Below are 25980 nucleotides of genomic sequence, written 5' to 3'. Positions count from 1 at the left end.
CAGAGATTACAAACACTTTTTTCCCCTTTGATTGAAAATGTAAAAAGTAAACAGGGCCACTTTCATTTCATGCTGACTTCACATTGTACTAGGGAGGGAATGTGTGTCCCCCATGTGTCCCTCCTCCAAAACACATGATACTGAAAAATGCAAATGCTCATTTAGGGCAGATTATGAATGATGTATTAAGTTGTGGCTGTGTTGTTTCTCAACCTGCTCACACGCTCAGGTCTCTGGCTGAACAGTAATTACCAATCAGTGACAGCAGAGAGGCCCACACATTACATCTCTAACACATTAAATGCTGCAGCCTCAACAGAGCCTCTGTGACAGTCATGAAGAGTGCTTAACACCACAAAAACCCTACCTTACAAACAATACCTTACAGTTGACACATACATACATACATGCATACTTACTCATATATATATATATATATATATATATATATATATATATATATATATATATATATAATTGTGTATTAAAAGCAATGAACTAATGATCAATTATTTTAATTGTTTTGATCTCAAATGGTTAGCACTAAATACAGGTGTAAACGTGAACCAATCAAATCACTTTTGGTGATATTCAAAAAAAAACAAAAAAAAAAAACACATGTGACCACATAGCATCTGTAGTATATACCTTTTAATTCTCTTGGGATAAAAGCTTGAGTTTTTTTTATATATATCTTTTGTGCTATATTAACACTAATGTAGCATGTAAGTAAGACCCTTCCTGCGAAATCTGATCAAAAGTGATAACAGGAGATGAATTCGATACGCAGGTTAATGCCAGGTGTAAACTGCAATCTGTCCGCAAGCTGACCGGACACGGATGTTAAAAGCTGGTGTAAACAGGGTCTTTGTGTAGAGCAGTATGTCACAACACCTAGATTCCCCATCCTCAAAAATACATTCAAGGATAGTATTTGCTCTAGAGTAATACAAAATAAATGACATTTTCCTACAACAGCACTCCAGTACTCTATAACACTGCCAACTACAAGGCTAACAAAAACATCAGATGTGTGCCGAGTGCTGAGAGACTTGTACTCACCCTCGATTGGCTCTGGGTCAGTGAGCGAAGGCTCCTGACTGCTGATGGGCTGATTGTGCCTGCTCTCCTCTTGAACCTGCTTACACACTCTGCAGGTGTACCCATCCTGCACCTGGGTGTCAGCACCCTCCTGCCTCTCACAGTCCACGTGAACCCATCTGATAAAATACAATAAACCACCATCTGTGACAACCATCAATGACCCTGCCTCTACAGCGGAATTACATTTTTTTTTTAAACTGATATATATATATATATTATCCAATTTCCAGTGTTAATACAAGCTAATTTCTACATACAGCACAAAAAGCAGAAATGTAGAGCATATGATTTTGGTCGTGTTAAAATTGTTATTTGAGCTAAATGTTCTTGAGTTCATCATATTGTATATACATTGGTTACTATGAAAATCTGTATGTTTTTTAAGTGACTTATGCCATGAGCATTGTGTTTAAGATGTTGCATCAAGGCATTCAACTTTTAGAAATGCATTTCAAGAAGACCCAGCATTCTGTGAAAGCTACTGTATCTGCATGGTCATGTAGTGAAAACTTTGGATATAAACAGTATTGTCAAACTAATCTCATGCTAACAAGCCTAATGTTAATATGCAGTCTTGCAGTTGTACTAGAAACTAATATGTGCATTTTAAATGTTTAGCCTGGTGCATTATCTTGCCCTGTAGACATCTATTGTAAATGTAGTTCTGTTAGCTTGTTTTCACTAAATGAATGTCAAGTTGAAATTATTTTGTGTGCTAACTGACGGAACGTCACAGATGCCACCCACAAAGATTAAAGGTTTTTTATTTATTTAGTTGCATATTAGCCAGTCATTCATTTGTTGACTTCCTGAAGAGTGTGAACATTGTGATGGTTTTAAATATTTCTCTGCTTGTTTAAACAATCCAATATGAGTTTTGGGTCCAACCAATGCTGTTGGTCTATCTGTTTGTCTAACCCAATAGCATTTGGGAAATCTGTTTGAAAACATCATTACAGTCATTATTCGTGCAATACTGCTGGGTGATGCTATTGGCGTTTTGTTGAAACTGGAAACATACCAGGAAACACATATGCAAACAGGGTGAAGACACAGGAATATTTTTCACGATTTGTAACTCTTGAAACATGTGCACATGACCCATAATGTGACATACTTGATTTCATGTCTGATCCCTAGTTAATTGTTAAAGCAAGAGAAACAAATCCATCTGCCAAACAAATTAAATGTGCATTTTTTCATTCACAAATACATCACTGAACAATTCTCAAAAGTTTGCGGTTCAATTACAACATTCTATGCAGACCTTTTGTAAGAATTTCTCGATTAGTTAATTATAGTCTTTGAAGCATGTAGAGAAGCAATCAGCTAATATTCATCAACACCAACTGAGTCTTCATACCATTAATGGAACGATGGGTCGATGTAAACGATTAATCTGATAACGCACCGTTTATGTTAATCCCTAATACCCTGTCATATTTCACACAAAACAAAACTCTAAAGCAGATGCTAACGGCTAGTATGGTAGTGCCATTTAATATTTACCCATCCGCTGGGCTAAAAAAAAAAACCCAAATAGTTTTTGTTTATTTATTTTCCAGCTGCTAAAATTCCCAAAAATGAAAATTCTGTCATTAATTAGTCACCCTCACGTCGTTGCACACCCATAAGACCTTTGTTCATCTTCGGAACACAAATTAAGATTAATATTTGGCAGTTTGATACATGCTCTGAACCACTGATTCAAAACAAAACATTTGTAAAGCTTTGAAGCTTCATGAAGCAGTGTTTTAAAATCACTCATCACAAGATAACGCTTTTTTTCTCTCTCATCACTTAATATCATTAAGGTTGAACCGCTGTAGTCATATGAACTGTTTTAAGTACCTTGTCTTTAGTACCTTTCTGGGCATCTGAAAGTCTTAATTATCTTGCTGTCAGTGGAGGCCTCACTGAGCCATCAGATTTTATCAAAAATATCTTAATTTGTGTTCCAAAGATGAACAAAGGTCTTACGGGTTTGGAACGACATGAGGGTGAGTAGTAAATGACTGAATTTTCATTTTTGGGTGAACTAACCATTTAACAGTGTGTTTTTTGTTTGTTTTTAAGAGTGCAGTAATACAACTCTAAAACATTAATGTCATTGAAGATGCTAGTCAAATACAACCCAAACTACATTACACACAGGTTCACTTGTAATGAGTCTAAACATTTGTGTCAATCACAATGTGTTTTGTGTGAATTACTGCCTGCTGAGAGCAGGAATCTATTGAAATTCAACTGACATTTAGAAGCCAAACACTCAAATGCTGAAGGATGACACTTGATGAATTTTCTTAATAAAATAGCATTTTAATGATAATTTGCATCCTATTGTTATTATGCAGAAACCGATTCATTAAAGTAATAGGTCACTCGAGACTGCGTGATATTGTCATAGCTGAAGGAGTCCCATGTCTTACCTCTTACATGTGCAGCATGAGTGTTTGTCCGTAGGGCTGCCAGAGTCCTGATTCTGTCCACAGATGAGGCAGAGCTGTGCTGAATCATGCTGCTGTTGACATCCTTCACACATTACTCCATTAGATGACCACTGACCGTTAGGCCTAATGCCACACTGAGCACACGTCCGGCAGTTCTGCAAAACACAATGTTCAATTCAGTCCAACATCCTCTAATGCATGATCATTTCCACTCCTGTTCTCATTGAGCACGATTCATAAGTGCACATTACAATATTAATAACCAATTATATTACAACCTAACTTTTATGACCCAATCAAATCCCAGTTGATTAAATTAAGGTTTGATGCATTGCAAGTGTTCTTATGGAGTAATTTTAGTAAATAAAATGTTATGAGCAATTTTTATTTTCATAGTAGCAATATTTACATTGTTTTTTTTCTGAGAAGACCAAAAAAAAAAAAAACATTAGTTTTTTAAAGAAGTTGCTTATCCTCAAAGAGGCACATTTATTTGAGTAAAATTTTGAAATATTATTACAATTTAGAATAACTGTTTTCCATTTAAATATATTTTAAAATGTATTTTTATTATGGTGATGGTACAGCTGAATTATCAGCATCATTACACCAGTGTCCAATGTCACACGATTCTTCATAAATCATTCTAGAAAGCTGATCTGGTACTCAAGAAACATTTATTATTATTATCAATGTTGAAACATTTTGTGGAAACTGTAATACATTTTTCCCCCTCAAGATTCTTTAATGAACAGAAAGTTCAAAAGAACAGTATTCATTTCCTTTTTTTTTTTTTTTTTTTACATTGCAAACGTCTTTACTCTTACTTTTGATCAATTTAATGCATCCTTTCTGAATAAAATACAAATTTCTGTCAAAGTAACAAATCTTACTGATTTCAAACTTTGGAACATCAGAGTATAAATTTGTTTCAGACATGTGTTACTCTATTATCACACTATTTCATGTTTAAATAAACTGTACATAAATGTAAAGCAGTCCTGCCAAGTGATTGCAAATATACATAAATGTGGTGTAAACAGTATTACAAATTCTACTATTGCAATACTATTGCTTCATCCCTATCGCTTTATAAGAGACCAACTTAAAACATCAAAACAAATGGTTAAAGAAAATGTTAGATGACAACTCGTTTCAGAACAATGACACTTGAACTTAACAATTGCATACTTTATAAGCTCTCTTAAATCAATTTGGATTGAGATCCAGCATAATTACTACTCAATAAATCCTCAAAATCATGTTCATCAGTCTACATCAGCACTCAATAGCAGTAAAGCACCAGAAAATCCCATGTCAATTAAAAAACATCATAAATAAAAGGCACTTCAAGCTCATCAAAAGCAGAATTTCAGCCAGCTTAAGAGGGGCAAGTATCAACTCTAATAACCACCCACAGACCCTTAGCGGGAAATCCAAGCCCTGTCAAGCCTCTGATGATGGGCAGACTCCTGTGTGGAGTCCTGAATGACAGGTGGGGCTTCTTGGCCGCCTCCACAAAGTGGAGTCTGAGAGGGATCTGTGTGGGATTTGATTCAGCTTTTATATTCTTTCAGATATGCTAGATATTTAAGGGTCTACTAACAATCTAACTCAATTTAGAAAGTATTGTGTGGTCTCAGCCTCAGATGGCATACTCACAGATCATGGACCATCTGTTGCATACCACACAAAAAGTAAAAAAGCTCTTTCTTAAAAATGTAAGCTCCAATTTGATTGGCTGACTTCATGCTATTTCTGGGCATATAGGGAGGACATATCAGTCAACACAGAAACAAAGGGTACTCCGATAAGTGCACTTCATAGGGCATTTGACTATCTTAAGGCGGTTTTGATACAGTCCCAAACAACCTGAATATTTGCATTATTACTTAAAATTAGTGCTGTCAATCGATTAAAAAAAAAAAAAAAAAAAAAAAAACTTGATTAATAACACTTTTTTTTTCTGTGATTAATCACGATTAATTACAATTAAATACACTGGATTTTTTATGTTTTTAATATTTTATAATGTAATAATTTCACAGTTAATCTCCAAATTAAAAAAAAAAGAAAAAAAGAAAGAAAACATAAAAGACAGTATATTTTAAATACTTGTTTTATGGCATCTTTTAATGAAGGTCAGTATCACTGATACTAATACTGCTACTGATGTGTCGATGAAATTGATTTTTCCCCCAATTTTAACCATGAATTATAGCCATTCAACATTAGTGTTAACATTATATATATATATATATATATATATATTTTTTTTTTTTTTAACTTACATTTATTAGGGTTCAAAAATATAACAACTTTTAATTTAAGTGAAGATCTGTGCCCTTACCTGTCTAACCGATAGGAAATTGAATGAAGTTACCAAACAGTCTGCAATGCATAATTTATAGCCTAAATTAAATATAGATTAATCATTATTAACCCTCTAGGGTCTGAGGATATTAAAGATTAAAATGGTGTATAACTCTTAATTGTATGTGCAACATTGACTGAGTATTTTGAGTCTCTTTCACAATGGTAAGAAAAAAAAAACGAGGTGGTATCGCCGGCATTAATCGCATGCATTAACGCGTTAATGTTGACAGCACGACTTAAAATGCATAAAATTAGTTTTTCTTTTTACACTTTCAATGGCATAGAGTCAAGTGGTTTGTATTGCACATTCTGATTCAATTACATGTCAAATATTTTTTTTGGTTTTATATTCTGATTCATCTGGAAGCTAATTGGTTTGATTTTGATTTATTATTAAAAATCCTTATAGAGAAAATAAACAGGGAAAAATACAAGGCTTTTGTAGTGGAGATGAACATCTATCCCACAAATCACTCACAGCTCTACAAAGTTAGACAATACCATAAGTGAGGGTACAGGAGAACTGCATCTAGTACAGCATGCACATTAGGAATAATTAATCTAAGGTAATGAATTCATCTTGGTGATTAAATCAAGCTCCAGCAACATTCCAGAGGGAATTTACAGTATGCTGGGTGAGATGAAAAACAATGCACTCTTCAATCCCATAGTCCATAAACACACACAAAAAAGTGTGTGGGTTGTGTGTTATAGGCTCAAAATGGAAGTGAAAGCACTGTGTCTCTCTTCTCACAGCAGGCCAACATCACTGTCACAATGCTGTTTGTAGTCCATACAGAAACACAAGCTTACCTTGCACCTCCAGCCATTGGTGGGTATTGTGTCCATGACTGGCTGCAGGCAGAATGTATGATACCCTTTATCACACATGTCACACACCAGCATCTTGCTGTCTTCCCCTGGGTTCCTGTAGACCAGACAGGGAAAAAAGGATACTACAGTTTAAAGATCCCACAGAGGGTGATTTCAGATACAGGGTTAGGGGCTTTTGCAAATAAGACATACTGACCCATTACACTGTTAACTGTTTGTTTGTAGCTAGTGGCAAGTTAGGCAAGTTTCAGTAAAAAGATCTCTGCCTATTCATTGTGAAAGAGTTTTTAGCCAATCAGAAGATATGTAATGTTTAATGTACAGTTATGTGGAGCGAGAATGGACAGATTCCATTCACAGTAGGCAGTGACTAACAAAATGACCTATTCTTTTACTAAGTGGATTGAGTGGTTAAGTTCTAAGAAGCTCAAATGTGCTGCGTTACACACAAGAATGAACCTCATTGGTTCTCGCACGTCAAGCAAACATGCTTGAGCTTCCGTTAACCACAAATGATGAGTGAGTTGATGAATTTTGATATGTGAATAAAAGCCTAAATTCAATCTGTTCATCATATCATGTCAGGTCTATTCAGAAAATTTGGACTAAACTGCTCAAATCATATGGATTAGTTTTCCAATGTCTTTATGAACTTTTTGAAGCATCAAAGTGGTAGTTGTGTAGCTGTCTATGGAAAGACAGAAATCACTCAGATTTCATCAAAAAGATCTTCATGTGATTTGTCTTATGGGTTTGGAGTGACATGAAATGACAGAATTTTCATTTTTAGGTGAACTATCACTTTAACGTTACATTTACCTCAAGAAAGCTATTCAATCTCCATAAACTCAAGGTGGACTGTATTACAAATGTATTATATTTTTACTTAACCTGTTAGTGATGTCTTCATTATTTAAAAGGTTAGTAAACATTTTTGGGTGAACTAACCCTTTAATGTATGTTTGAACAAATATGTCATGAACATAAGTTATTACAGTTTATTGTCATCGACATGTTTATATTTCACCAACAAACTGGAGTAGAAACAATTCTGTTATTAAAAAGTTGATATAAAAACAGCCTTAGATGCAATTTAAATGTTTGTACTACAGAGTTTTGATTATTAAAAAAGTTCAAATAATTAGATTGTTGATTTATTATTTATTTTAATTTGTGTTTCAGTTTTCGGCCAAGTGCATCCTGCATTTTCGGCCCAGAATTTTGCAAACATCACAAACTAGTAAAATACACAAACAATAAATCACCATATCACAAATCAATTAGAAGCCAACCTAAAAAAAAAAAGAAGGAAAATTTGTTTTTGTTTTTTTTTTAGTGTGCCTCACCAAGCATGAGCTGAGAAAGCCCTATTAGTCTAGACATGGAGCATAGATGTGTTTGACCAGGCTGAGAGGAGTGAAGAGTACTGTGTAAATCATGATTCCAGTTTAAATACATTCATGCCAATTATCAACCAAGATGATCGTTTAAATTCATGTTACTCCTGTTGTTATGCTATAATAATTCAGTGAGAAATATCAGAACCAGTCATTTCTTAATCAGTTCTTTTCCATTTCCATCTCCTACTGTTGAGATGATTCAAGTTTGTAACTGGGGCAGTGGGCTTAATCAAATTAACTGTCATGATCCAATTAGAGACTACCATCTGCAGATGTTTAAACAGCTGATTAACAGAAGGGTTTGCTCCCCATTGTGTCAGTTTTAAAATCTAAAGACAGTCTGCTCCATACAGAATGTAATTTTTCTATTTTCCCATATTTTTAGTGAATTTTAGTGAAGTTTATTTAATTTCCACTTTTTTTGCAACAGATTTAAAAATCAATATTGGTCAAACACCATGAAATATTATATCAACTGATCTACTCTCAAGACATCAGCGTCAGTCAATAAAAGGCACTGTTAAATGCAGCCACCCCTCCTCAACCCAATACAACCTTATTCTACATATACCCAGGCAAACAAACAGCCCATTACATTCTCCCCATGAGCAATAACACTTTCACTGTGGCTGTTCAGAGCCAAAATGTGTCTAAGTGCGTAAATCAGAGAGGAGAAAGTCAGATTTAAAGAGCAAAGAGGAGGTGAGGGTGACATTCAGGAGATTTATCCATTTCCAGTCCTATATTTTCAGCCAATGCAAATCCACATTAAATGAGAACGTCATCTCATATTTACAGCTGCGCTGAGCCATTACATTCATTTTCACCTAAAGATCAAGACAGATGCACGTTCTGCCTTTCCCAGCCATACTGTATCTGATACCCAGCAGCACATCACAGTAGAGAATACAGTTTAAACAAAATACAATCCATTTAAAGTACACTGCAAATGAAGGGTTACAAGAATAAACATTCACTGCAAACTCCACTGTAAAAAAATCACTGTAAAGATGGATATTCTCTGACTCCTCAAAACAATATACACATATAGAAAGCTTGTAGGTGTCTGACATCAGACGAAATTGATCTCCCATCAGTCACGTCATGTTTTCGTCCAAGGCATAGATACGACATGCACCGTATAGACACACAATTGTCATAATATTCAAACAGCAACAGCAACAACTTTGGCCTCATTTACTAAGCTTGTGAATCAGAAGTCTTGCATATTCACAGAAAAATAGCTTACTTTGACATAGTAAAACATATAAAACAGAGCTGAGAGTGGCTTGAGGTAGCCTAAACCATTATCAATGAAAAGTGCACAATTTTCTAAACAATGAGTGATCAAATTCTGCAAAAGTCTGAACCTGTGACGAGTAATTAATGCCCAGGTGAACTGGATACTCACTTGCATGTGAGGCAGACTTTGCACTCAGGACACTGCCAGCCGGCCCTCTTCAGCGGGGTAACTACGATGTCCAGACAGGCCCCATGGTAATGCTGGCCACATGTGCAACAAAACAGCTGATCGAGTAAGTCTCCAGAACTGTCACACACCAGACAGTTCACCTCATCTTTTGCTGAAAAGAGACAAAATATATTTAATTAGTCTCGAAACTTCACATGGTATGTGTTATATGCAGCAACTATGATATGAACAGATGTGCTCTTTTAGTCCTTCATTAGCTATGTTTCCATCCAAAGTTGCGTATTTAACTTGTGCACAAATTTGGAATATCACATAAAACATTTGCGAATAAACCACTGTTTCCATCCAGTGAGTTAAAGAGAACAAAAACATCACTTACTGATAAATCTAAATAAGAAAAATGGGAATTGCTACAGTAAAAGTCACTGTACATAATAATATAAATTACTTCAGAGTGCACAGAAGAAACGCAACAAATGCTGTAATGTTATATTGCATTCAGATGCCTGGTGTTTGTGAACGCAATCACAAGAGCCCCTTTAATGATAGACTTTGCTCAGGCATTACAGAATAACCAAAACAGCATTTCAGATGCTGTGCAACGAGATCCGTCCGCTGGTTGATCAAGTTATGCCGTCCCATCGCAAAGTCACGTCTTTTTTGATGCGCATCAAGGAATTTCATTCAGTAAAAGTGTTTCCAATTTTTTTATGTGATAACCCAAAATGCGCATAAAAATAAGTGGATGGAAACATAGCTAATGGCATATGTTTTTTTCCCCCTTTTTTTGTAATAGTCATATACCATGTTTTGTTGACTTCTTGTTATGACTGGCTAAACAGTTTGGACGTGAAATGAGTTTCAGTGCTGTGCTAACACACAAGCTGCAGGTTTACGGTTGTCAAATAAAGTTGGATAGTTTCCTTCAGAAGGATCTGCAGAGCAGCAGGTGCTACACACAATAGTTTCTATTCTGTTTTCTTCTCATTACCTCACTGACTGGGCAGACCAGATCATTTTTTAGCTCTGACAGTTACAGTATGCTTTCAATGCAAATCAAGCTCTGTCTCAAAAGATATAGTAATGAATAATTAAATAATAATAATAATAATAATAATAATAATAATAATAATAACATGTATAATTACAAGCCTTAACATTTTCTCAATAAATCAGCAGAAGGAAATGTGTGTAACAGAGAAACTCACATCGGATGAGGGCTTGTTGGATGTGATCCGGGCAGAGGAGGGTGTATGCCTTTATGTCCTGGAAGGTTCCGGCTGCAGCTGCACAGGGGTAATGAAAGGAGCGCCCACAGCTCTCCTCACAGCACTTTATGGATGCTCCAAGGCGCTTACAGTATGCACAGCACTATAAAAGTTAATACAGATGCATAAATATTGGAGGCGTAGTTTCAGTTCAGTAAATACTCTGTAAATCACTATTAGACATGCACAGTTAAGATTCATTTAGATTACACTAAATTCAGGCCAATATGAACAACTGCTATTTTTACACAGCTCCAAAACTGCTCAAGGGAATAATCTTTTTTTCATTTATAATTTGTTTACCCTCTTTATGGTTTTCTTTAGATTAAGTAGCGCAGATCTCTAATAATGAGACATTTGCTAGAGTATTTTTTTTTTTTCCCTGTTATTTACCATTACCGTTATGAACATATCTCTGGACGTGTTTAAATAATAACATTTTTTTAATTTACAGATTGCTGATGGTATAATAGAAAGTATTCCAGTGTTTTCCTTTCTAGTAATTCTAATAGAAAGGAAAATGCTACAATAATTTTTCGTATACCATTTACTTTCTTTGTTTAACAATTTTGTCAAAATGTATTTGACCAAACTGTAAAAAAAAAAAAAAAAAAAAAAAGACTAATAAACTAATGAAGATGAAGAATGGAGATGGAGACAATATCAGAATAAAAGCCCCTCTTAATCTGAACCTGCATCAAGTGCACTCAGATTAGTTTGTTGTTTAATTCATGCAATGCATCCATTTACATTTTATTTTCTGTATAGTGATTCAGTGATACTTATACTATATTATTAGGGCTGTCAAGCTATTAAAATTTTTAAATCGAATCAATTACATGATGTGGCATTTAATCTAACTGATTGCAAATTAATTGCACAGCAAATTTGGTTGAGAATGTATTCCCAAAAAGATAATTTAAAGTCATTATTGTATAAAGCATCAAAAAGACATTACAAAAAGTAGCTTCAGCAAGAATTTATTTTTGACTCAACATTTGCATTTATTACACACACTCTTTTGGACCACGAGGGTGAGTAAATGATAACTGAATTTTAATCTTTGGGAAAACTATACCTTTAATGTTTTTTTTTTTTTTCTTTCATTACTATGGAAATATGAAATTAGTAGATTAGTAGACGAACAGTTCTGCTTTGTCTACATATTTTCGTTGGGAAAATTGACCAAAACAGGCAATATTGACCCTAAAATAACACAATACATATATATTGTTTAACTGTTATGCCAATATCACTTTTGCACTTGTTCTATTTTGGACAGAAAAACAGCAATTGTGTGATATTTCACTGTGTGATACAGATTAACAATATCATGTGATGTAAATATGAGACAAAAATTCAAACAAGGGAATATTTTGCCCCATATCTTGAATTTTAGGGACATTCTAACTACATTCTGTAGGCTCAATCATGCAGTGAGTTGTTGCCCTGCATCATATCCGTCATCAATCAACTGTATGAAATGTCAGATGACCTATGTAGGTCTGGTGCAGGTCAAGTGTATTAAATTTGTTAATTGTAACATGTTATTTTTCACCTTAATTAATTAATCTAAATAGCATGTTTGATCGACAGCCCTAATTATTATACTTATAGAGACATGAGATGAACTGTGCCACAAACAATTACTGCATAGCAAAGAGTACAATAGCACTGAGGTGCATTCACACATATTTGCAGACATTTAAAAGTAGAAACAAAACAACACATCCCTTTAAACACCTTAACACGGTATGTGAAAATTCAAACTGTGCTGAAACACACTTTTTTTTTTTTTTTTTTTTTTTATCCCAGTGTAGGTCAATGACCAATGAGACAAACTGTTGGACTCAAAGGAACAAACAAACAAATTTAAAAAAGCCTTAGCGACAAGGAGGAGGAAAGAAATTATGTGGCAAGCAATTACTGACAAAACAGAAATTAATTTAATTAATTTATTAGAGTAATATAAAGTATGTGACTGCTGTCTTTATTTTCTACTTCTATGTTCCTTTATTTGCATTCTCTGTGAAGAGCACATGTGGTACATGCACCTCTTGGTTTACAGATTGTTTATTGGAATAATTAGTTGAAAAAGTAGTTTACTTCATTGAAAAACACATGCTATCTTTTAATTAAATCTGTATTATATTAACATCAGACTTTTTAAATAATCTTTTAAAATAAAATGTAAATTTCTTTTTGGTGTAGTATCAAAAATGCTGTGGTACATAAATGGCAAAAACGTCCATCTGTTAATTGTGTCGCTCTTAAAGTAGACTTTTGATGTAAGAGTGGTACAAAACCCTAACCTTGAACAGCAAGGTTGTTATAACACTCTGTTCCTCTCACAGGTCCATTTGCTCCTAACATACTTCCCCCTCTTTCAGCGTGTATTTTTTCAACTTTTCGGATATATCCAGTAAAGCATTCAGGATCAAGGCAAATGCCATTCAAAATAAGGACTTGGATGAAAACTGGCCAGACAATTTAATCACCACCATGGAAAAAGCACTCACACTTTGAATAACAGAGAACGCTAGGGCCTGAGAAAACGGCCCTAAACTAAAAATTTCTCTAGTCAGCAGTCTCTCTAGCTCTCTCATGCTTTAAAAACACTTGGCCTAAGGCCCAAATGCAACAATCTGCAAATACCTTTTAACACCGAGCTTTAAGCAATTATCGCCCAGGCGGTGAGTCCACTGGGGCTGACAGCAGCATATACCCACAATGCTTTTTTTCTGAAGGATCTGAAGGACAGCCATATAGAGCTCCATGGCCATAATGTCCACTCTCAGGGCTGGTTGGGTGTTGAGTATCTCATCTCCATTCCATGCCTCAAATAATGTATTCAAATGAAACCATCACCCCAGACATCTTCTTCATGGGGTGAAAAAGCTACAGCTGATCCATTATTGCTGCCAAAACTCCAAGGACATTATTATAAAGTAGAACAGCATTCCCTCCTTGAAATCCTATATGCAAAGAGGCATAATGGCAGCATTCCAAACGGAGCAGGCCAGTGATGAAAGATGCAGTAAAGTGTTGGATGAGTGTGCTGTACTATGCACAATGTCAGCTGGTTTGTGTCTCGGTCAGTCAGTGTGTGGATGGCAGTTCTGCAGGGATTCCGTTTATAACATGTGAAATGGTTTCTAGACATGATCCTAAATAGAACTTAATCCTGGAAGTTTTTTTGTACACATTTGAAACTCATTTCTACCCGAATCAACAGTTCTCTTGTCTAAAGACAGGAACACACCAAGCCAACGCCAACGAACTAGTGGCGACTGCGGGGTTGGCTCACGTCGGCAGCGTCTGGGTCCGAAGTTGCCCTGACACACCAAACCGACGGCCAACGGCCAAGTAGCAGGTCCGTTCTGCGCCTGCGTAAGATGAAATGCCTTTCCGTACCAGCAGGTGGCAGTAGCTGACCAGCCAATCAGAATGATCAGATGGCCCGACGGACCGACGAGCTCCGACGCCGATTTGACATGTCGAATCAGCTGAAAAAAAGCCGACGAGGACCAACTTCAGCTGACGGTGCGGAACACAAACAAAAACTGCCCAACGGCAGACCGTCTACATAATTGGTGTATTCCTACCTTTAAAGTCAAGAACACCTACTGACCTATTTACTTAAAGCATGTTCTGGGATTTATGTACAATTTATTTGTAACCTTTAGAGTTAATTTCGTTTTCGAAAACTATGCTAAAAAATATTCGTCAGCAACTTTTTTTTTCCATGACGTTACGTTTTTTTTTTTCCAGAAGTTACCAAAATCTCTACTTATTTTTGTTGAATAAAAAGAGGAGACAAAATATTATAGACTAATAATATTATTTTTTACAAGCCTCTGTGAGCTTTCATGCTTGTGGTTGCCAGATATCAAGAGTTTAAATCCCCCAATCAGATCTTTTGGGGTAAAAACTATACATTTTCTGCCTGGTGTTTAACCTAATATTTGCAATCTGGCAACCATCTGCACACACTTTCTCTACACTGCAGAAGTGCTGCCGATGATCTGAAAACACAGAAAACACTGTTCAAACAAGTAAGCTGGAGATGAGATATTCTGGTTAAATGAAAGTGTCTTTCAGCCAGTCTGCGTTCTGTCACGAGCCGCTTGTGCCGTTTGCTTCAACTAAATCTGCAATCAAACCTTCTCAGTGATGAACTGTCATAAATCCAAACATGGATTTTGACTATATTGTCAAAAATTGTGGTTGCTGAATAAATGCACTTATACAACCTATTAAGAAATTCACCTTTTTATAATGTAAAGAGCATGTTAATTTAGGCTATTATTTGATAAATCATCTATAATAAATCAGGAAACAAGATGTGGTAAAAAATTGTACGAGTTGACATTCTCTTGATTTGTGCTTATAGGTGAAAGTGCAATAATTCAGATGAAATGTAAACAATTTTCTCAAATTACCACAATCACTGTGATTATAATTTTGAACAAAATAAATTGTGATTATCAATTTAACCATTATGCAGCATGATGGAAATGTGATGAGTTTTCATTGACTAAAACTAGACTAAAATTCCCAGACATTTATTCAACAAAAACAGGACAAGGTGGACTAAATATGAAAAAATAAAAATAAAAAGTACATTTGACACAGGACTAAGACTAAAATAGCTGACAAAATTAACAACAGTAACCTTTCATATTCGCTTATCATATTCGCTTATCGCTTATCATCATATTTTGTCTTGTAATCTAAATGAGTGATGCACCAACAGTAGCATATGTGTGCAAATAAAGGGCCACTGTCCTGCAGAGTTTAGCTCCAAAACTGATTTATTTAAAAAAAAAAAAAAAAAAAAAAAAAAAAACTCACTTTCCTGTAGCTTTCTATTAATCCTGAACACATTGATTAGCTTGTTCTGGTCTGTGATCAGGGATGGAGCTAAACTCTGCAGGACAGTGTCCCTCTATAACTGAAGTTGTCCATTCCCGATCTGGGGTAAGGGACTGTGAAGTTCAGGTCATCCACAGCTCTCTGAACTTTACTATTTCACAGCTCAGTGAGTCTCACAGCCAGGACAAACCTACATCAAAACAAAGTCCTTGTTGGAGCAAGTCAGTTCATTCAGCAGCCATCGTGGCAATACCCTCAGGCAGCTGGCACTTTCCACATATAGGGTACAAATTGGTGTCCAATTATTATTAATTTTTTCTTAAGAATTAGTGGAATAAAAATAATGGACTTTGGGTTGAGAACTATTATGTATCCTCGCTGTAGGAGATAAATCTTTTATCTCCTAAAACAGTACTTTTCAGGAAATGGAAAAAACACTATTTTTAAAATAATTAAACACCACTTTGTCAAAATTGATATTATGGCTTTATATATGAACAGACACTTGCATGTGTCATTATATTATTAACATTTTACCCAAATCAAGCTCAAGGGGAGTTACAAGGTTTCTGGTCAGCGAAATTCAGAGAGATTTGGATATACGAGTTATGTCCGTCATTAGAACAGCCACATGTGATGCAGTAAGTGCATCGGCATTAGGTTTTCATCAACTTACAGGTTATAAAGTTTACTGTAGCTATTTGGGTGCTCAGTTTTTTTTGTCATTTGGCCAAAATAACATGTTATTAAAGACATAGTGCTTTGCACAGGCTATTTAAGACCATACTGGCTATGACTTGACGACAAACAACAAAACATTAGCTTTTATATATAGTGTTTCTTGAGTAAAGAAAATGCTGTACTTATTCAAAGAACCAGTTCTTTATTTAGGCTTGCATTGTGTAGTGAACAGTAGACATGATGGCACTAGAGCTTCACAACAGACATCCTTAAGACAAAAGAGTGTGATAATGCCCTCAACGACAACTAAATGACTATTGTAATCAGGACTGCCAAAGGTGGAGGGTAGGAAAGATTACATCAACGGCCCATTGATCACAGGTTAATCTCATCACGAATTGCCTTTGTTCACCTCAGCCCTCCATGCCTGAGTCTAAGTTGTGAATGGCCATGGACTCCTAGAGCTACCAAACCAGTTCTGGCTAGAGCACAGCAAGAGCAAAGAAATGCTCCAAAAGAAAGACAATTTCTAAACATATTGGCATGAAACCACCAAAAATGGACAGGAATACTGTAAGGAACATGTCCTATATGTCTTTTTACTCATCCAGGAAACTGTGCCGACACAGTGGAAACCGCACCTGGAATAAAAGCCAATGCAATTGCACCCACTGAGACAGAAATGTGATACCTCAACCAATTCACATCAAGTTTGGACTCTATGAGTTCAGAACACTGACGCAAGGACTTTGAGAAAGGTCTGAAATAGAAATAAAGCATTTCCAAGGTCCTAAAGACATTGTTTTATTTAACTGTGTATTTTGGGACAATCAACAAGTTCCACAGGATGAAAGGTGGGCGTGATGGACGGACACCTGGAATGCTATGACCCAATCACATCACCACATCAGGAAAGGTGGGGATTAGTAATCCCCTCCCCAACGAGAAGGAATAAAAGCTTTCCCGAGTGAATAAACCCTTGTTCTGAGTTTCTGACCTGAGGAGGGAAGAACAACAGCACGACCAAGGTGACACTCTTGCGAGTAAACCTTTCACCGCATGGACATTCAATCAGCCCAACTGATTCTGCAGAGGACTTTGGCTCCTGACCTGCATAACTCAAGTACCTCCAACCGGCAGAAGATCCTGCGGATCGACCACCATCTGACCTACAGTTCTCTGGATTACAATAAGAACTCCAGCCCTCAGTGCAGCTCTGCAATTGTTGGAAAGCAATCCAGTCTTTCCCTCTGCAAACGGAGGGAAACCAGTGGAAGACGTTTTACCATCCCCGGACTGATCACCCGACCAAGTGAAATGTAAATATAAGCTAACCAAACCTTTTCCCAAAGGCCTTGGCATTAGATTGTTGCTATATGAGATTGCTATTTGTGCATAAACTGTTTATCTAGGCTCAGCGTACACAGATAGATACATTAGACATATCTGTTTTCATAGTAAATGTTTATTTACTATTTCACACCAACATCCAGAAAGACCACAATTGACTCCCCCTTAGAGTGCTAATTACCCATTCATTGCTTTGTCCAATCCGTTGCTCATCTACTTGGCATTCATTTTTGTTAATGTCCATTTGTGTTGTAGTTTGTAGTTTCTGTTTGATTATTGATTCACTTTTCTAAGTAGTTCAGTCATTTTCCCTTGTAGTATTTAGTGAGTGTGATATTTGACTCATATATCTTTTGTTAATAAATACATTTTTTATTGCAAACCGTGTCATTCTTGTATTGATAATCGGAGGCTCTACAAACTTGCCTGAATCTCACTAAATCCTTCAGACTGGTCAGATGATAAACTTCCTCTTAATTATAAAATTCTAATTCAGTCAACAATCGTCTATGATTGTTCTTTATTGTCAAGGTGAGATTCCTTGCTGGTTCCCCGAAATATTGGAATGAATCATCTGACTCAATATTAATATTAATATTAATATTAATATGACATAATATTAACATTTAAGACCATAAATAACTACATTTGTGGTGCCCTCGTGTGAGGCTAATCCAAAATCACTAGAATTGCAAACAAGCAGAGACAGTCCAAACTGTGTGCGGCACTTCATTCACAATAGAGGGGGTGGAGCTATGATGTTTTACTGACAGTTTGATGATCCAATGGAGTTATGGGGTTTAGTCACAAGCTCTTTTTAAAACTTCCATTGGTTAAATGCTAGCCAAAACCACAAACAGATGTAAAGGGCAAGCAATAGTAATGATTTATGAAACAAAAAATAAAATGGAAATATGGAGATACGATAATATGTTATACAAAATATTCTTTAACAAAAGATTAACCTAGCATGAGTAGTAGTTAGATTTAAAATCTTTTTCCCACTTTAAAAAACTGGGATATTGGCATGTTCCACCCACAGGTCTTCACCTTAATCAAAACCGTGATGTTAATTTTATTGATATTCAACTGACTGTAGTAAAAACTATTTTTAGTGTTCTTTTTTAGGTTTAAGTGACCAAACTAAAACTGTATGCTTAATCATGTCCCACAGTTAATTTAATGAATGCATAAATAAATAATCCCTAAAAATTGTGACACTGAGAAAGTGACAATTTAGATCCACTCTACAGCATGACGGGAAGGACAAATAAAATTCCATTTTCTCAATTTCTAGATAAACGGTAGTGTTGACAATTGTCAAGCTCAAACATTCAACCTATCGCCAGAGTTATTGTAAGAAAAAATATAAAACAATTATCCTTATTTAACACAAAATATAATATCTACAAATTTGCATGCATATTCCACCCAATTGTAACAGCTGCACAGCTAATAGCATACTGGCTGGCCTTAAACTGCTAAACATTCAGTAAATCAACTGGGCTTGGTGTTAAAAGACCAGGTCTACCTTAAAAAAGGCCCCAGTCACCCCGGTCATAAACTGTTCTCCCCTCTGCTATCTGGCAAACAGTAATAAAACCTTCAATCAAAGTCCACTGGATTACCAAACAGCTTCTACATGCAGGCAATAAAGCTGCTAAATGGGTAAGCTGCAGAGCAACAGCTCTAATGGTCACTGTGGCACTCGCATATAGAGAAAGTGTGGAAAACCTAGCACGATATGTATAGTTATGGCATCATCTGAATCATTTACTTTGTGAACAACTGTCCCCACTGACTCATTATCAGTTTCTGCTTTGTGCCAGAGGTAGATACACCAAAACATAAGGAAAGTCTACATAGATATTACTCATCTCACAGAAAACATGGACCACAATTACACTAAAAGTGTAAAATGAGACTGTATTTTGTATATCCACACACTCAGATGATGTGTTTTTGACAAAAATCTGATCCCAGGTGAAGAGAACAAGCTGATATAAAAATTAATTACTCCTAATGTGCTTTCCCTGCCCGGGTTCCACGCGCCCCTGCGTCTGCCACATTGCATTGCGTTAATTAGTGGAGTTGCACAAGAGAGACGGCTGTGGCAGTTCTGAACTGCTCCACTCCTAATTAGAAAATATTTTAAAGACCAGGGGACCGACACAACCTCTCCAGTCTCTTCCACTGCCAATAATAACCCCATTCATGATTAACTCTGAATACTTAATCAACATTGAGCGCATTTGTCATTCCTCAACAAAAATTACTCTCAGGGAAAGTTACAGCTCAAGTTTGCGACTGCAAATTTAAAAATACAAACTAGCGCAAACATGGGCCCACTAAACCCTACTAATAGCGTTCTCCCGCTAAAACAATGCTGGATCGAGGGATCGGTGAAGCTCTGCCAAATTCAGCCCACATGTCCACAGAGATGAACAATGGCATTACTGACTATGTTACTATAAAACCCTCTAATAAAAACAACACAGTGCAGTCTTTATTTACCTGAAATATAAATCAAGTAAGCAATTATGAACAGCACACTGCAGTCTTTATTTACTTGCTTATTTACTACTAAGAGAGTTCTGAGAACATACTTTCAACTTTCATAATCAAAATAGGACTGCATGAATAATCAAAATGTGCTGTGTGTTTCAGAGCAGCTTGATTCGCAGAAACTCATCTCTGCATGTGCTCTGAGGTTTATTTTGTTATGCTTATGTGCACTTGGTAAGCAACATCTTTTATTTATTTATTTTTATTTGTTTTACCTTATTATTACTATTAGTATTATTATTAGTAGTAGTAGCAGTAGCAGTAGCAGTAGTAGTAGTAGCAGTAGTAGTAGCAGTAGTAGTAGTAGTAGTAGTAGTATCAACTATATATATCATTATTGGCCAAATTGAGCAGCTACAAGCATGTACAGCAAACATGTTTTTTGAGGGCTTTTTTTTTTACATTTTAAAATCTCAAGTTTTATCAGGAAACCCCCCCCCCCAACAAACAAACAAACAAACAAAAAAACAGAGGGTTAATGGCAATGAAAAGGTTGTTAGTTATTGAAATGCCTTATTTTCAAAAATGTCACTTCAGTCAATTTATTGATATTTAACAAATTTGACTGTCTTTTGCTACAAAGCCAGTTAAGTCCATGTGTGCTTTTTGTCCAACTCTTTGGGCAACAAGAAATGGTAAAACGTCCATTTCTGTCAGTTTTACAGCAGCAAAAGGAACACTGTTGTGTTTACTTGCTACTCGCAAAATCCTGTTATTGCCACCATAACGATGGACAAAACATGATAAAAACTTGCAGCTCGGCAATTGAAACTGAATTGCTCATATGCACACATCTTGAAATCATACGATTCGATTTGCGTCTTCCGATTGGTTCTTCTGTGGACTTGGGGTTTAGTGGTCTCTGGCAACAAACCGGTATTTCTGAATGGGCTGATGCTGGGATTTAGTGAATTTGATGCGAAAATATTTGATGAACGTACACTATGTGCCAAGAGCATTCACTCAATATCATTATCTCATTTTTGATGGAGGTGGCATTTAGCAGCTTTTGCATATGAACTCTTCATATTTTTATCATTCAATTTTTTTATTGTAATTGGAAAGCTCTAGTTTTCGAGTTCTTTTAATCAGAATACTTGGTGAAGAAATTATCTCACCCCTCTACCTCGAACATACTGGTGGAGACCAGCAAGTTTACAAAACAGAAATACTTTTTCATTGATATATGCACATGAAACAGGGCCAGACTGAGCACTGGTATGTCAGTTGAAAAAGGGTACAAGTTGATGGAACAACCATTTTAAAGCTGAAAGTGCAGACAAATCCACAGAAACATCAAACACTGGTGCGGGTATCACTCACCTCTGTGCTCCCTGAGTCAATTGCTTTGTCCACATACAGCAGCGACTGTCCCTCCCCACGGCATACACCTTCTGACCAGGCAGCACAGCGCAGGTGAGCACAACACTGGCCTGGAGATGCAATAGAATAATAAACACCATCAGCCATTGAAAGACACAAATATTCAATTTGACGCTAGTGTAGGTATACCTACCAGTGGGGTCGAATAAAGACGAAACATTAATGTCATCGGGAAGGCCTATTTGGCCCATTTCATCCCAGAACTTGCGGCTGGGCTCCTCAGCAGCGGGGTCTGTACTACCAGGAGCAGAGGTTGAGTGCAGGCCACTATCTGGAGAGCTGACCCTGAGGAAAGAAGCGAACAGACACATTAGGCTTCATCTGAAAAGAGACTGAACAAGTTATGAAAGAACATTTTAAAGTGACAGCTATGTTGCCCACTCTTTTGTCAGATTACAAACACTTGGCAATTTATTTCTAGATGTCAGCATCCTAATCATGTTTCAATAAAGCCTACACTGCAATGGCAACATCCATGAAGCCCTGCCTGCAACTGCGAGGTAAGGGGTTATCATACTTGGCTCCAACACAAGGACTGGCTGTTCAGAGGCAAAGTATGAAAGAGACGGAGAAAGAGAGGGGACGAGAGAGAGCCGGAAAGGGGGTGGGGGGCAGGAATGACTGGCTTATTGGATGTGGCGCTGAGAGAGTGAGCTACAGAGACTCAGAGAAGCGGAAAAAAGGAATTAACATTTAAAAAGGGAGCCGGTTTGAAGAGGGCCAGCCAGAAGTGGGCTGCAGCAGGGACAGGATGAAAGACTACTGTATGTGATCCCTCTTCTGTCCAGAACATCTGCATAAATACAAACAAACCGTTTGGTGTGCTTCCTCCTCTTTAAAAAGGCTTACATCAGAGGAGGATCGACATTAGGGATGGGTATTGTGGAGAACTCGATTCAGTTTATGGTTCTGATTCCTAGAAATGATTCCATTACATGTACTTGGCTCATATTGTTGACTTTGGAATTGTGTGTGTGTGTTTGTTTTTTTTTTTAAATACAAAATCCAAAACAACAAAAAACACAAATTAATTTAATTATAAAAGGAATATGCTTACAGGAGTCATCCGCAGATTTTTTGTGGATCCTTAAATTGTAAGGCATCATAGGTGCAATTCCGATGTAAACACCTTCCCAAATATCAGGCAGTAAATTTAAGTCTTAAAAGTGTGGCAACATGTATCTTTATTGAGGACAGATAGAGATAAACATTGTTTAAAAATCTTTTATTTAAAGGATTAGTCCATTTTCAAATAAAATTGTTCCGATAATTTTCTCACCCCCATGTCATCCAAGATGTCCATGTCTTTCTTTCTTCAGTCGAAAAGAAATTAAGGTTTTTGATGAAAACATTCCAGGATTATTCTCCTAATAGTGGACTTCAATGGCCTCCAAACGATTGAAAGTCAAAATTACAGTTTCAGTGCAGCTTCAAAGGGCTTTAAACGATATCAGACGAGGAATAAGGATCTTATCTAGCGAAACGATCAGTCATTAAAAAAAAAAAAAATACAAATGTATATATATATGTATACAAATAATCGCTTTGCAAGTGCTTCCACTTTCCGTATTCTTCAAAAAGCTTACGCTTTATGTCCTATGCCTTCCCTATTCTACTTACGGGAAAAACGGAACTGGCACCACGTTCGTTGGCGTAGGAAATACAGTGTAAGCTTTTTGAAGAATACGGAAAGCGGAATGCAAGGCGATCATTTGTGTTTATAAAGCATATACAGTTTTTTTTTTATTATTATTATTATTATTTTTTTTTTTTTTTTTTTAAGAAAATGGCCGATCGTTTTGATAGGTAAGACCCTTATTCCTCGTCTGGTATCGTTTAAAGCCCTTTGAAGCTGCACTGAAACTGTAATTTTGACCTTCAACCGTTTGGAGGCCAGTGAAGTCCACTATATGGAGAATAATCCTGGAATGTTTTCATCAAAAACCTTAATTTCTTTTCGACTAAAGAAAGAAAGACATGAACATCTTGGATGACATGGGGGTGAGAAAATTATCAGGAAATTTTCATTCAGAAGTGAACTAATACTTTAATGCTAAAAAGTACTGATATAATCAGTACAATCTGTTAAAAATTACTATTTTACCCAATGTTTCACTATGCTCTATATTTTTTATACAGTATGCTTATTTTATGATGCCATTGTCCAACTATACTGCAATCAAATTTAGCTGAGTATATGTGAGGAGCTCCATTTCTCAATAAAATTGCCGACAATGTAGATCATTCCAAATCAGTCACTTATGAGATTTTTTTTTAATTTTTTAATTTAAATTATGATCCAGCCTTAAGGTCAATTCACACTGCACTAACAGACTCTGACCAATGGCAAAAGACAGGTTTGTAAGGTTACCTCTCCATTCCCTCCCCCACATCTCTTCTATGACTGCTGATAGCTTTGCCAGCTATTTCACAGATAAGGTGGCAACCATCAGCAACCAATTCTCTGCACCACTTAGCCACAGCCAACCATCACCCACACACATTCTACTCTTCTTTCCCTCTCTTCACAGAAAAAGAGGTTTCCAAATTCTCTGTGTCAGCCATCCAACAACCTGTCCCTTAGACCAGATCCTCACGCATCTATTACAGGAGATCTCACCAACATCGCTACCCACTCTGACTCGCATTATCAACACATCCCTCACTACTGGCAAATTTCCCAGCACATTCAAGCAGGCTTGGGTAACCCCACTGCTTAAAAAAGCCAACAACATTCAATCTTATAGGAATTGAAACCTACAGACCAGTTTCCCTTTTTTTCTTAAAAAAAAAAAAAAAAAAAAAAAAAACTCTTAAAAGATTTGTGTTCATCTCTCTGCTTCTCTCTCACAGAATGACCTAATTGACAACCGGTCTGGGTTCAAAAGCAGACACTCCACAGAGAACATCCTGCTGAACCTCTTTGGTTGGCATGAGAAAACTCCAAATCATCTGTCCTTATTCTACAGGACCTGTCTGCTGCCTTTGATACTGTAAATCACCGGATCCTCCGGTCCACACTTTTTGACTTGGGAATCACAGATACAATCAGTCAAATAGAACCCACGTCATACCCTTCCTTATCTCACACCACTAACAGTCACAGCCAGAAACAAATTTAAAGGTATTGACACTGGCTTTCAGGACTGCCACTGAAACTGCAACTCACTAATTCACTGTAGTCATAAGTATCACTGTAGTCACAAGTGTAGTCATACAAGTCCTCCCATCAGCTATGGTCAGTGAAGGAGCAATGCCTTGTTTTTTTTTCACAACAAGGCACAAAAGTCACTCTCCAAAATGTTCACTCTCTCTGGTGGAATAAGATGCCAACCTCCAGCCAAACAAAAACAGACCATCACTACTTTCAGGAAGCAGCTGAAATAACACATCTTCCACAAGCACTTAACCACTACTTATCCTTAAACCAATACACTTAAAAAAAAAAAAAAAAAAAATTCTTCTCTCTACCCTCTAAAATCAATGTCCATTTCACAGTGATATCTAGACATATTTTGCAACCTTAGAGGCAGCATTACATGTATTCTTTGTGGAACAGACACCCTAAGAATGCATTGCAACAAACTTAAAAAAAATAATCCAAAATGGTAAATGAATTGAGAGAAATGTTGATAACAGTTAAAAACGTATATTATTGATTTTTATTCTTATCAGACTATCACATTGTTAGCTTAGCAGCATGCTAACACCAAACTGGTGTGATTTTTTCCTAAAACAGTCAAGTAAAAATCCCACCTGCAGCTTATTTGTTTGGTCAACATAACCACTTAGTCACCTGTCAAGAAAAGTTTAGACTTCATGGGATTCAGTTCAGTGTTCAGAAATATAATGGATGGACCTGATCATGACAAGCATTAAGGCCATCAATCAGGATGTGTTATAAACACTATTCTGGGGTTAATGTTAAGGTTAGTATTTAAGCAATATGTAAGCAATAAGCAGTGATTAAGCAATAGGATTGACATGACCAATGAAACAGCTGTGGGGTTTGCGCTGAACTTGCTTGGGAAAAACAAAAAAATGTGAATCATTTTGGAGTCTGGTCTCCCATGAGAAGCTGCTGCCTACGTGAATCATTCCAAATCAGTCACTAATGAGCTTTCATGATGTCTGGGAGGGTGCCTTAACAGTTAGCTGCCTATGTACACATTAGGGGTGTCGCAATATCTGGTATATTGATGATAATCGTGATATTCAAAGCATGAAATGATGATTTTGTGTTAATTTAGGGTGTGGCAATA

At 36.4% G+C, this 25980-nt stretch overlaps 1 protein-coding gene across 3 annotated transcripts in view; it reads right to left on the bottom strand.

The window, feature by feature from the left end:
* The window catches only part of kmt2ca (lysine (K)-specific methyltransferase 2Ca), a 157808-nt gene that overhangs the window by 73546 nt on the left and 58282 nt on the right, over positions 1 to 25980 (bottom strand). For all 3 annotated transcript variants that reach the window (XM_067377809.1, XM_067377811.1, XM_067377810.1), the window contains exons 6-12: positions 21852 to 22003; positions 21659 to 21768; positions 10805 to 10967; positions 9576 to 9747; positions 6744 to 6858; positions 3534 to 3709; positions 1063 to 1220 (exon numbers count right to left, since the gene is read on the bottom strand). In XM_067377809.1, coding sequence (XP_067233910.1) covers positions 1063 to 1220; positions 3534 to 3709; positions 6744 to 6858; positions 9576 to 9747; positions 10805 to 10967; positions 21659 to 21768; positions 21852 to 22003 — 1046 coding nt within the window. The remainder of the gene's footprint in view (positions 1 to 1062; positions 1221 to 3533; positions 3710 to 6743; positions 6859 to 9575; positions 9748 to 10804; positions 10968 to 21658; positions 21769 to 21851; positions 22004 to 25980) is intronic.

This window comes from Chanodichthys erythropterus, chromosome 23 (genome assembly GCF_024489055.1).
Source record: "Chanodichthys erythropterus isolate Z2021 chromosome 23, ASM2448905v1, whole genome shotgun sequence".
Classification (NCBI taxonomy): Eukaryota; Metazoa; Chordata; class Actinopteri; order Cypriniformes; family Xenocyprididae; genus Chanodichthys; species Chanodichthys erythropterus.
This window is presented reverse-complemented; position numbering and strand designations above follow the sequence as displayed.